The 12,588-nt window shown below is 50.5% G+C and overlaps 2 protein-coding genes and 1 non-coding gene across 4 annotated transcripts in view; 1 reads left to right on the top strand and 2 right to left on the bottom strand.

The window, feature by feature from the left end:
* Positions 1-261, bottom strand: part of cog6 (component of oligomeric golgi complex 6) — a 33,964-nt gene extending 33,703 nt beyond the window's left edge. For both annotated transcript variants that reach the window (XM_061280874.1, XM_061280875.1), the window contains exon 1: positions 194-261. The gene's annotated coding sequence lies outside the window, so the exon portion shown is untranslated. The remainder of the gene's footprint in view (positions 1-193) is intronic.
* A 1,899-nt stretch (positions 262-2,160) lies between these two features.
* trnak-uuu (transfer RNA lysine (anticodon UUU)) lies at positions 2,161-2,233 on the bottom strand. The gene has a single exon. It is a non-coding gene; the product is annotated as a tRNA-Lys (tRNA).
* A 742-nt stretch (positions 2,234-2,975) lies between these two features.
* On the top strand, positions 2,976-5,717 carry rrp8 (ribosomal RNA processing 8). The gene is made up of 8 exons (XM_061281838.1): positions 2,976-3,143; positions 3,212-3,323; positions 3,440-3,704; positions 3,826-4,807; positions 4,868-4,997; positions 5,072-5,178; positions 5,283-5,379; positions 5,480-5,717. The coding sequence occupies exons 2-8, from the start codon at positions 3,228-3,230 to the stop codon at positions 5,591-5,593; spliced, it is 1,791 nt and encodes a 596-aa protein (XP_061137822.1). The 5' UTR covers positions 2,976-3,143; positions 3,212-3,227; the 3' UTR covers positions 5,594-5,717.
* The last annotated feature ends 6,871 nt before the right edge of the window (positions 5,718-12,588 follow it).

Below are 12,588 nucleotides of genomic sequence, written 5' to 3'. Positions count from 1 at the left end.
CGTGCGACCTTCACTCCCATTTATTTGCCTTTTGATCGGCGGGTGGGATGCAGCCGGATGCTTACTGACTATTTTTAGACACGTGTCCACACTCGAGAGCTCCCGCTGCAAAGTCAGCTAGCTCATTTCCATCTGCTTAGCATGCGAGTTTCTTCACAATGAGCCACCCCGATACGAATCGTGCCGTCGGCACCTTGTTCCTTCGCCGCTTGCGAACGTGGCTCGTCTCGGTCGTTCGCCGGCGGTCACGGCGGATGGGACGGACGGATGCCTCGTCAGCACCGCTCTCCACACTTTACGGGTGCCTGAAAGAAGGAGCAATAGGACATATGTTTTTGTCATAAGAACTCAAGTATCAAAAGGGATAGCAGCACGCTTTTCACATCCTCCAAGAAGATTTCGAGGGGACGTCTCATGCAGTGGGCAGGGCTAGGAAAAAACAAAGACTATTGTTGGAGTGTTCTACATTTTGTGGACATATGCAGAGAGCAGGCACTTAAGAGAAGTCCAAAACGCAGGCGTGCACAGCTGCTCCTCCAAGATGCTCAGTGGAGGAAGGAAAGGGCAGGCCACTCTCTAAAGTCAGACGTACATTTGGATGGAAAATGAAAAGCACGTCAAGCGACACACCACATCTGCTCGGCTCCAAAACAGCAAGCGAGCGAGCGAGTGGCGACACCTGCGCCTGGACCGCCCGCTTGCCAATCGCCCGTTTTACAGCACCTGTAAAAGCCGCTGCCATTTTATGCCCGGACGGAATGTGTCGAGGGAAGTTGACCGGGGAATATTGTCACATCACATAGGCTGCTCGGTACCAATTGGACAATATCAAAAGAGGCCTTTGAAGTTTTGCTGGTGATGATGTCTCGCATCATCTATCAACAAACGTATTGCACATCTGAGGAGCCCGTCACAGCCATCAGCGGATTTCCTCGAATGATGTTCCTCCTCCCCCCAGGCCAGGCCAGGCCAGGCCGACGAGGTAATGATCACCCCCAGCTAGTCTTTGTGCTCCTTTGACACTAGGCTGCACGAACATATTTGCATTATTTATACGGCTGCTGTCGAGGAGCCATTAAAGCTATGATGAAAGCCTGCGTGGAGGCACGTGAGTGAGACGCTCGTTGCTCTGTGCTGCTTAATGGGTGGGGCTGCTTCCGGCCGGACTTATATAGGGAGATGTTCACTTTCTCCAGTCTGGAGAGCCCATGTTTTTTTTTTCTAACTTTCCAGGGGATTGACTCATGTCGTGGGCACCCATAAAAATGGTCATCAGGACTGGAAAACCAGGTGTTTTTCTTCCAAGAATTTAGTTGTGAAAGCAATAAAGACAACAATTCCAAGAGTGTTGGGGCCCTTATTACAGGGACAAACTAGCCCCCATGCTCTCACCACCCGGTGGATTTAGATCTTGTGTTATTGCAAGTACACATTAAGGGCTGACTCCAGATTTCTCGGATCATTTGTCCCGGCTTGGACTTACTATACTTGCATCTTAACACACATTGTAAATTGCCCTGTGATTTTGCGTCAGCCATCTGTCTGATTTACAATCGGAAAAGTTTGTCTCTGAAGCCTTTGTGTTGAGAAAAGATTTCTGATTTCGGGGCAGCAGCAGCAGCAGCAGCAGCAATGACAGTGACGCTTATTATTACTTGAAGGATGAACAGGCCATGAAAGTGCCTCCTTCATTTTCATGCTTAAATGAAAATGGAAGTGGAGTTTGCATCTGGTCGCCAAGTGTCATTCACAACACATTAAGCAGCTTCACCCAAGTGTTGGGGTAATGAGTTTCGCCTTGTTTCACTTAGCCCATCTATTCTTTCCAAATCGCTGACTAAACAGGAATTACAGCCAACGATTAAAAAGTGCTCTAATTACTTGTGAGTGCTGAACACACCGCTCTCGTTTGGCTTTCACAGAACTCTTCTTTCCTCCTGACTTCTCTGGAAAAAACATTGGAAAAAATGTTGGAGATTAAAAGGGGGTCCAGTCAACTCCTACAGGTATCCTAGCCAATGAAACATACAGTGACGTGACAGTATGTAACTAACTACCTGACGTCCATTTGCTACGTCTGGAGCTACCCAACGTCGCTGTACATGGTCATTTGTAGTCATGAGGGTACGTCAAAACAATTGACGACAAGAAAAGCGAGCCCGCCCGAACAGGGACTTGAACCCTGGACCCTCAGATTAAAAGTCTGATGCTCTACCGACTGAGCTATCCGGGCTCTACACATCGCCGTGTGCCTCCCAACTCTTATCAACAGTGTTGGTTTCAAACGTATTTTGTAAAATAATAATTATCCAATAAACTATGAATGACATCTCACACACAAATAGCTGGCTTTCATTTGGAAAATGACCAGACGTAGCTCACACCACCGCTCTGACCAAATGACATCGATGTACTTTCTTTTAGCGTTACTAAATCCATTTACCTGTCTCCTCGGTGATGAGTCATTGGTGTGTCTTTACTTGTGTAGTCATTAAATTGATGAATTTGATATTCTTTTAAATGATGTGTTATAAAATTAAAATGACCGAAACGAAATGCAATACTTTTCCGCCATCTTGAGGCCGGATGGGAAAAGTGGAAACGTCACGATTGACGTCATTCACGATGCCATCAAATACCAATCTCCACTATATAGTATATTTTTTTTAAAGTTATATCTGTACCTAAATTGAATTAAAATGTATGTAGAGTGTGTCCGGACAGGAGAAGTCAAGGAGGGACGCTTCTTGTAGTAAATTTAAAAAAAGTAAAATATATAAATAAATACAAGATTTAAAAAAAAAAAAAAAAACTTATTTGCTCGATGAAAAAAATATCATGAAATACAGTGGCGTTTCTTTAAGCAAAGTATTTTTGAATGGTAAACGTACAATGCCAATGCTTTTGTACATTTGAGAAGAAAGAAAAAAAGGTTTGGAGTAGAGACGCTTCCGTGTTCACAACGTCATCGAAGCGCGCCGTAAACTCCTACGCGTCGTCCACGCGCATCCTACGAGAGCGACAAACGTGGTCCAAAAAGCAAGCATCTTATGATTTATATACTTCTAATTTAACATTCGCAACAGAATATAGTGAACTAGATTTAGTAATTACTTCTCCGTTTTCATCAACGTGGCAGACCGGTAAGTAAAATGGGAGCTGATTTTGGGTGCAGTCTTACTTTAAAAATGAATGTTTCGGCAATATACAGAGCTTGGGGGGGGACTATGTTTCATGAGGACGAAGACTGGAATGACGCCGCCGACGTCCTCAGTCAAAGTGTTGTGAAAAAGAAGCCAGACAGCAAGCGCCCCAATGGAAAGGTACGGCGTGCTTTGCAGTCTGCACAACAAAATGACATCTAAGCCTCTTGTGGCACCATCTACTTTTGTTAACCCCAAGAGGTTGCCACATCCATAACATGTTCCATTCTGCTTAGTCCAAACATGTGGGAAAGAAGAGCCTCCTGCGAACGCTGCAGAGGTTGGAATCCATCCCGGACTGGAAGGACGACCAGCGTCAGCCTGACAGCGACAGCGACCTCGAAGCCGCTGCGCCGCACACCAAGAAGAAAAAGAAGACGAAGAAAAAGAGGAGGAACAGGACGAAACAATCCAGTACGACCACAGAAGAGCAGGAGAACAACATTGAGGTTAAGGAAGACAAAAGTGTAACCAAGAAGAACAAAGTGGAAAAGAATATTGGTGAGTGTTGCCATCATGTGATTCTTTTAAAAACACTGTTATTCAAATAACAGGGTCTGCCTGAAAGCACAGCAATTGGCTTCAATAGAAATAACGCAAAGATGTCTTTGGGCACCGGCAGGTGAGACGAAGGACAAAGAAGCGGTGCACAAGTCGGCCGGCGATGCCCTGAAATTCAACAGGCAGCAGTGGAAAAACAAAATGAAGAACAAGAGGAAATGTAAAAATAAATACCAGCAGATCAAAGCTCAAAAGGAAGCGGAGATGGACGAGGACGAACCTCCGGCGACCGGGTGCGCGCCTGGCACTGGCACTGGAGGCAAACCAGTGCAAGCGCCGGACAAGAAAACGCTGCCGCAGAAAAGGAAAGAGACGCACGAGGGCGCCGCCGCCGAGAAGGGCGAGGAGGACGAATGTCCGGCGACGAGGCGCGCGCCTGTCCATGGGGGCAAAAGAGTGCAAGCGCCAGACAAGACAGCGCTGACGCAGGAAGGGAAAGAGACGGACCGCGCCGCCGAGAGGGATGAGGACAAACGTCCGGCGACGAGGCGCGCGCCTGTCCGTGGGGGCAAAGGAGTGCAAGCGCCAGACAAGACAGCGCTGCCGCAGAAAAGGAAAAAGACGGACCACGCCGCCGAGACGGAAGCCGTTAAAAGCGCCAAGCGGCAAAGGGACACCCCCGTCAATGGGTCCACACGGGATTCCCGGACAGGGCGGCAAAAAGCCGAGCTGCTCAAAGCCGAGAGGCTGAAACGCCAGCACCTGCGCAAGCTTCTCGGGGCGGCCGAGGAGCCGAGCAAGGAGGAGGAGCCCGAGAAGGAGGAGGAGCCCGAGAAGGAGGAGGAGGAGCCCGTTTGGCAGGAGGCCAAGGATGCGCCGGAGGACCGCTCCAGCAGGTTGCGCCGGCGCATGGAGCAGCGGCTGGAGGCGGCCCGCTTTCGCCACATCAACCAGTTCCTGTACTGCAGCAGCAGCGGCGAGGCCAAGCGCATGTTCCAGCAGGACCCGCCGGCCTTCGAGATCTACCACCGGGGCTTCGCGGAGCAGGTGCGGCGCTGGCCCGCCAACCCCGTGGACGCCATCATCGACTACATTCAGCGCAAGTAAGACGCCAAACTGTTTAGTGGCGGGCGCAACACTTTGTCATTTTGTTGCGCTTTCAGGCCTCCGTCGCTGGTGGTGGCCGACTTTGGCTGCGGCGACTGTAAGATCGCGCTCAGCGTCAAGAACAAAGTGCACAGCTTTGACTTGGTGGCCCTCTGCGACCTGGTGACAGTCTGCGACATGGCCCACGTGAGTGAAACGTGTGTGTGTGTGTGTGTGTCTTTGCAAAACGGCTCACCGCCCGACGGCCTCTTTGTCGGCAGGTGCCACTGCAGGACAGGTCGGTGGACATCGCCGTCTTCTGCCTGTCGCTGATGGGAACCAACCTGGCCGCTTTCCTTGCCGAGGCCAACCGGGTCTTGAAAAGAGGGTAAATTCATTCATTCATCCGTCGAGAAATTTGCCACAGAAAACAAAAATTGAGCCTCTTGATGGTGCTCACTCCTATCTCAGAGCAGTGTGTCCCTTTTGTAGGGGCAAGCTGAAAATCGCTGAGGTGGCGAGCAGGTTCGACAACGTGAGGAACTTCCTCATGGCGCTGACTAGGCTGGGATTCAAGTTGGAGTCTAAGGTGAAAGGTTGGGGGGGGGGGGGGTAAATAAATGTAATTATTTGATTATATTAATGAGGAAGGATTTGTAATCTTGTGTTTGCGTTCTCTCTCTTTGCAGGATACAGAGAACACTCATTTCTACACGTTCGACCTCATCAAAACGGGCGACGCGCCGCCAAACGTGAAGAATTTCGACTTGCAGCTGAAGGCCTGCTTGTACAAGAAGAGATGATTTGTTCTAGAGTCACGTTTTTACAACGCATTTGCTCAAAATGAGGATTTCTTTTGACAAAGGTTTTAGCGTGGACGTGTGTACAGTTGTTCAAATATAAACACGTTTTCTGTGTTGTTTTTAATCATTGTTTTTGTATGCAATTCCTTCAACGATAGAAAATGATATATAATTCAAGTCAACATTTTATGACACTATGAGAATGAAGCCTCGGAAGAAAGGTTTTCTTGGAGTAGTCCTCAAAGTGATGTTACAAGAATAATCATGCATAGAAGTTTCTTTTAGGATAATAAGGACAAGTGGAATAGAACCTGCCTGGCTGGCTGGTTGGCTGGCTGGCTGCTAACCAGTGCGCCGCTGTTTTGATGGCGTTTTCTGCACTTGTCAGCATTAGCCACAAGGGGGCGTCATAACACCGCCGTGCTGGGCAAAGAAGCAAATAGCACCCCAACAAGCCGATATTTGCGCCCCAACAATCCGACATGAACATGATGGAATGTAACCAAACGGGTGTTTATGGCCTCATTTCTTTGAGTAGCTTCATAACTTTTGCATCTTTCAAATGATTTGCTTTCTCTTGGTTGCCGTTCGTCAATTGACTCCTTCTGCGCTAGCTCCGAAGCGTCCAAGTTCTGCTCTTTATTTTGGCGTCCAACTTCTGCACTGCTTGGACGACTTGCCGACACGCACACGTCGCTCATGGGCGGCCTATTCATCTCCATTGATTTTCCAAACAAATCTAGGCCACGACAGCCTCAATGCACACAGATTCACAAATAAGTTGCATGTGAGCACAAAAGGTAGGCGTTATCTGCTTTCCAACCAAAATGGCCGACCTTTTGACCTTTAGGCCATAGTTACTCCATTATTATTCAGAATGGGAAAGCCCTCAAAAGTGACTTTTTTTTTTTTTGTTGGGGTCAACTAAAGGACCAACTGTAACTCCCAGTTATACCAGTCTGGTGCGTCTCCTCCACGACGGCTCGCCCCAAAGCAAAAGCGCCCCCGCTCCCCCCCGGCCGGTGCGAGGCCCACAATGTGCCGCCGCTCCCTCATCAACACTGCAGAGCGAGCGAGTGAGCCATGCGGCGGCGGCGCCGGCCCGTGTGGAAAGTTGTGCAGAGCGCACATCCCACATCAAATGACTCACTGGTTTTCTTTCCAACAGGAAAATGAACAAAAGATGGACTTCTTTCTATTCCGAAGCCAAAGGCAGATTGAATTTCTGCACAGGAATGGCATCCAAGCATGTCATCCTCTTTCTGTTTTTCTTCTGCCAAACTAACTCTGGCTGAACCCAAGCGGAAACACAAATGCAGCCTAAGCTGCGGGTTTGACCCAGAGACTTAACCTATCCTGGGCTAAGAATTGGCCCAAAAGAAGAGTTCTCTTCCGAATAATAGGACACGAGTCAAAGTGAGAAAAAGTCCTTGAAATAAAGCAGCTGGCATAGAGCTTATTTGAATCAAAGCATGAAACTTACTTGGTGTTGATGTGCAATGTTTCCAATTGCCTCCGAGGTAGCTCCTGTTTGAAAGTCTTCAGCTGAGTTGTTGGCACATGAGGGACCAATGAGCATCTCGCATTTTGCCGAGGTGACATCGTTTCAACAAAGCACCCTGAGCCAAAAATGACGCCTTTGCAAAAGGCAGCGCGGCAGCCAGCGTGTGACCGTGTGGAGGCGACACGTGCAGCTGGACCACGGCCGTGGCTTGACGGCCTTGACGAGAACAGCTGCAGATGAAAGCCTAACGAGCGGACAGCACGTCAGAAAAGGAAAACGGGACAAAAACAAATGGCATTCCAAACCAAAGTCAACCAAACACCCTTCACGACTGCCTTGAGTTTTTCCCTGCACGTCAAAATGCCTTTACGAATCAAGCAGCAGCCGCAGCGCAAAGGTCAAGTGGGGCCCAAACATGGCCGTCCACCTCCGTCTGGTCACACAGCCAAAGAAATGTCTTAGCCCACCCGGCCGGCCGGCCGGCCGGCACCGTGTTCCTGCTCGCTACGCATGTCTGCTTCGACACTTTGCGCAGGAAAAAAACGCAGCAAGTAAGCTAGCGGCGCATCCGTGTCTTCGTTTGACTTGGGAGGCTCGTAAAGGCCGCTTTGGAGTCACGTGGCGCGCTGACAAAGAAAGCGGCCCCTCCAGCGCGCGGCCAAAAGATCCGTCCAAGTCTACCAGGGCCCGTAAAACAAGAGCGCCAGCCGCAATTTTTTTCCAAGCGCGCCCACGTCCAAAGTCAATATGTTGTGTGGTGAAATACGGCGCGGCGTAGCGCTCAGACACTGGATGGAAGAAATAAATCCATTTCCAGGCTCTTTTATTGATACAGGTGCACTCTCGTTTAGCGGCTATACTTTTTCAGCAAAGCGGCGTTTCGATACGGCAGTCCGGGTTCCACTCAAAAAGCCACGGAAGACCTCTTGACGACTTGTCAACTTGGCCATATTCAAATTTCCTTTCATTCCAACTCCTAGATGGAGAGAGGTGAAAATGTAAAGAGGTTCTGCAGATAGCTCCATGCATTTTTCTACTTTACGACAAGCTTGTCACCTCGTGTCCATTTTTCACCGCAGTCCAGCTTTGGCGAAATGAACGGCCACTCACTTGTGGTTCCTAGAAGCTTTTGAAGAAGCTCGGTCAGTGACGGACGGGCCCGTGGATGGATGAGGAAACGGCACTGGGGAGAATTGTCGGAGTCAGCGCTTTGTCTTCAAACTCCTGCAGCTTTCTACTTGAGCTTTACACATGCCACATTGCCTCTGCTAAACAAGTTAGCTGGTTAGCGGTGGAGACAATGTTGAAGGAAGGTGAAACACAGTTCAGGAAAGAAATGGAACATTCCATTTTTGGACACACGCGCGCGCACACACACAACGGAACGTGAGTGTGGAGGTCACTTTTCCACGCTAATTAAAGCAGGCCAAGCGCTTCCCTGTCGAATGCTTCGGAAGCTTGGATGAAGAGTCCGGAAAACGTCCAAAGTGCTTCGCTGCTCTGGGCCGGCCGGAATGTCTTTCCCAGACGGGGAGTTTGCGCACGGCACGAAGCCTAACCCTCCGCTCCTTTTCACAGATGTCCATCCAGGTCACGTGGGCGAGCGGGCGACCCGGTCGGGATGAGCCGCGACGACATCGGCGCTCAAAAGGTTTCAGAATTCAACCGTGTCATGGCTTAAAAACAAACATAGAACGGACCTCATTTCAAATAGTAAACAAAGGCTCATTTTGGACAATGAATGGCCAGGAAGGCGCTGGAAAGTCATCAAATAAAACCCATGTGAGGCTCGATGGACGGACGGACGGACGGACGGATTCGCGCAGTGTTATTGTGCGCGTCACCCGCGCGGGTGCAAATGCGCCTTGCATGGCGCTGCATGGCCGCAAAGCTTTTAAAGAGCTCGACTCATCCACTCTCGTGCGCCTAATGACTCCTTAGTGGACTTGAAATGACTCGCGGATGATGAGGCAGGGCAGGCCGTCAAGAAGCATTTAGCGGCGACTCATTATGCCAGGCGCGCGCGAGCACGCGCATAGCTGAGTGCTTCGTGCGTTGATGCAACCGAACGCGACTTGCTTCATTTGTTTACTCGCCATACGCGGACTGGCTGAGCTGAATCTCTTTTAACACTTCATCCACTTGGGTTGGGATAGTCGACTCGTCGTAAATGAACATTTTCATGTCAAACATTCAGTTCCATACTTTGAGCGAGCAACTCGAGTAAGCAGGTAACGCAAATGAATCACTCTACCATGAATTGACATTTGTCAGGATTCGGATCAATAGGAGGAAATAAATGACAAGAAGACAGCCAAATAGATGCAGCGTTTAAGAATGTGCACGCGCCCACGTGGCATTGGAGCGCCGCATGAGGTGTTAAGCGAGTTCGTTGGCAGGCAGCTCCAAATTAAGGAATTTAATGACGATGCGCGCGTGGATCTCGGCGTGCAGCTGACGCAACACAAATTGCAAAGTCCCGAGCAGCAGGACAAACGGCTCCAGCAAGCAAATTGATGCCACTTTATGGACGTGGCGGCCGCCGGCGGCGTTCCCTTGCTCGCGCTGGATCGTCCGTCAGTCTTTTGAAAGAAAGATCAGATGTTGGGGGCACTCGCTCGAGCTCATCGGCACCGCTGCAGCGGGTGTCAAACGGCACGCAATGCAGCGCTGATGCGACTCAACTTCGTGCAAAGAGTGATTGGACTCGATCGCGATACCAATGAGGTTCTGCTATGATCTGGTGCCCCATGTTTTCCAGCAGACAGGAAAACTAGCAAGATGTTGGAGCCGACCAGGGTTCCGTCGCTGCTCCATACATATACTTGGAACGCAAATGCGAAAACCATAGCTGACAAGACAAAGCGTGACTGCCAACTACGGACGAGACTTGCGATTTCCTCGACTCGGAATCACGTTTGAATCTGCTTCCGCCTATCACGAGGAGTGACGTTCCAAGTGTAGCAGCCCATATAGCAGGTGTTATCCCAAGACGCACGCACGCACGCGCGCGCACGCACGCAGCTCCTTGCTTTCCTGCCTGCCGATAGCAAACAGCAGCCAGCGTCACCTTTGCGTGACTTGCGCTGACTCTGCATTTGGCAGACTTGCGCTAAGTGATTACGCGGCTGCCCGCCCGCCCGCCCGCCCGCGCGCGCGCGTGTGAGCCGCTTATTTCTGCTCGCTCCCAACAATAACACACAACTATTGTACCTTTTGAACTTTTGTGCAGTGAGGCCTAATGATCAAGTAGTGCATTTTTGCAAGCGGTGGCGGTCGCATGAGGGCACCCCGCTCGGAACCAATCAAAAGACTGGAAAGTAGCTTAGCCTAAGCTTTGGAAACAGGAGAATTGACATTTGGAGCCCTGAAAATGGAACCGCTCCGACACGTAAATCAGTGACATCACACACACGCAGAGAAGCAGGAAGTCCAGTTGTGCCAAGCTAACCTGTAGATTAGCTTCAGTGAATAAATCTCCCTCTCGTCGTCTCGAAAGCGTCACTCCGTGTTTTGGAAAGGGCCCTTTTCCAGATGCAGTCGGAAAAATAAAGGCAGGAATCCAAACGGGCGAGTAAATCTCCACGCTGTCAGCCGGGCGGGCTCCACGTTGAAGAAGCCAGCTGGAATTAAGAGGAAAACAACAAGCGAGAGACATTTGTCAGTTCTTTCCTTCAGACAATGGTGTTTTGGATTGAAAAGGAGAGCAGATGCACAGGCAATCCATGGACCCACCCCACCGCACCGCTTTTTGGGGCAAAAAACAAGGCCCACGCTCACCGTGGTCCTGGATTCAACTTTGCGTTTAAGGCCATTTTGTCAAGATCCTGACTTGCGCGGCCCCCTCCACCCCGTTTCGGATCCGTTGGCACGTCAGTACCATCATTAGCACCAATCAACCTGAGCGTGCGTCAAAGTGTAAAGCGGCGGGAGGGATGGATCAGGTGGGACAAAAAGGTGAGGCAATTTGCCGAGCGCACAACAGGATCAGGCCTTTCATCTGACCACTTAATCAAGCGTCAACAGCCTCCTTTGTTTTGTCTTCAGCTCGCCGTCCTTCTCTTCCTCGTCCAATTCTTGCCCGTGGCAGCGTGACGCCAGCTTGGAGCCTCACTAATTAAGACTTCACGCTGCTCGACTTTAAAGGCGGCCCGTCGAGCTCCCCGCCGGGCCTCCCCCTTCCCGTCCGGTCCGGTGACCCGCCGCCGGCCGCAACGCTCCTCTCGTCCTTTTGTCCGTGTTGCCGCCTGGCACGGACGACGGCGGCTGCTGCCTTTAACAAGGTCAAAAGCAGCTTCGTGTCAACACGAACACAGGAAGGAAGGAAGGAAGGACGGAAGGAAGGACGGAAGGACGGACGGACGGAGGGACGGAGGGACGGACGGAAGGAAGGAAGGAAGGAAGGAAGGAAGGAAGGAAGGAAGGAAGGAAGGAAGGAAGGAAGGAAGGAAGGAAGGCGCACTTTGAGCCGCTGATGGCATCGAAATTGCGCTCAAAGAGGGGGAATCGATTGGTTTGCCCAATCCCAATGGTGAGGATTGTCAGAAAGGCACCCAAAGAGATTGTTGAGATGGCCGAAAGCTCTTGAAGAAAGTCGGCAGTTGCCATGACCGAACCTTTGCTGACGGATTGGGACGCGCCAGGCGTTAGCGCCGATGGATTAACCGCGGGTTAGCAAAGTGACGGCTCAGTAGGGTGTTATCGGACCCGCATGCCACTGGGGATCAAGTATCAGCTTTCCCCTTCTAATCTGGGGGGGAGGCAGAGGACTCACTTCACTAAACAACACGTACGCCTTTGATAGCAGGCAGGGCGAACCAACGGGGGCGGTTAAAGGCGGCGGCCATTTAGGGAGGGCCCGGTCGGCCGGCCGGATTAGGGACCGCCGCATTGCAGAGACGCGTCCTTTCTCTTAAAAGCTTGCCATGTTTGCGGACACCTAGCGCTGGGTGGTCACTTGGCATCCAGGTGCACACCTGGGGAAAAGGTTGCATGGGGTCAATACATTTCAATCTTGAAACTAAAGGGGAAAAGTCAAAGAAGTCCATTTCCTAGATTATTCTTGAGAACATTTCTGGAAAGCTTCACACAACATTGAGGTGGAAAAAAAAAGCCCCCGAAATAGTTTTAAATGGCTCACGAGTTTTTTCAAATCCCATTGTGAGTAATAAAAGCGGGGGCGGCGTGTAGGTGGCCGTGCTCTGCCGTCATCCAGGCAGGACCCCCAAAAAAAAAGCATCAGCCACCATGACCAAGATGAAACGCTTCATTTAGCCAGCATGGTCACAGGTGACGACAAAAAAGGGGGCTCAGGCAAAAACAGGTTACAGACGCCATTGAAAAGAAAAAGCCCACAGGCTGGCTGGCTGGCTCCCTTGGTGTTTTCTTTCTTTCCTTCTCCGTGCATCTTGAGGGTGAGTCAAAGGGCGTCTTGAAGCGTCTTTTGTAAAGAAATCCACGTGGCCTAAGCCCTCAAGTGTTTGAGTGGAGC

Source organism: Syngnathus typhle, linkage group LG6 (genome assembly GCF_033458585.1).
Source record: "Syngnathus typhle isolate RoL2023-S1 ecotype Sweden linkage group LG6, RoL_Styp_1.0, whole genome shotgun sequence".
Classification (NCBI taxonomy): domain Eukaryota; kingdom Metazoa; phylum Chordata; class Actinopteri; order Syngnathiformes; family Syngnathidae; genus Syngnathus; species Syngnathus typhle.
Note: the sequence above shows the minus strand (reverse complement) of the source record. Positions and strands in the feature narration are given on the sequence as shown.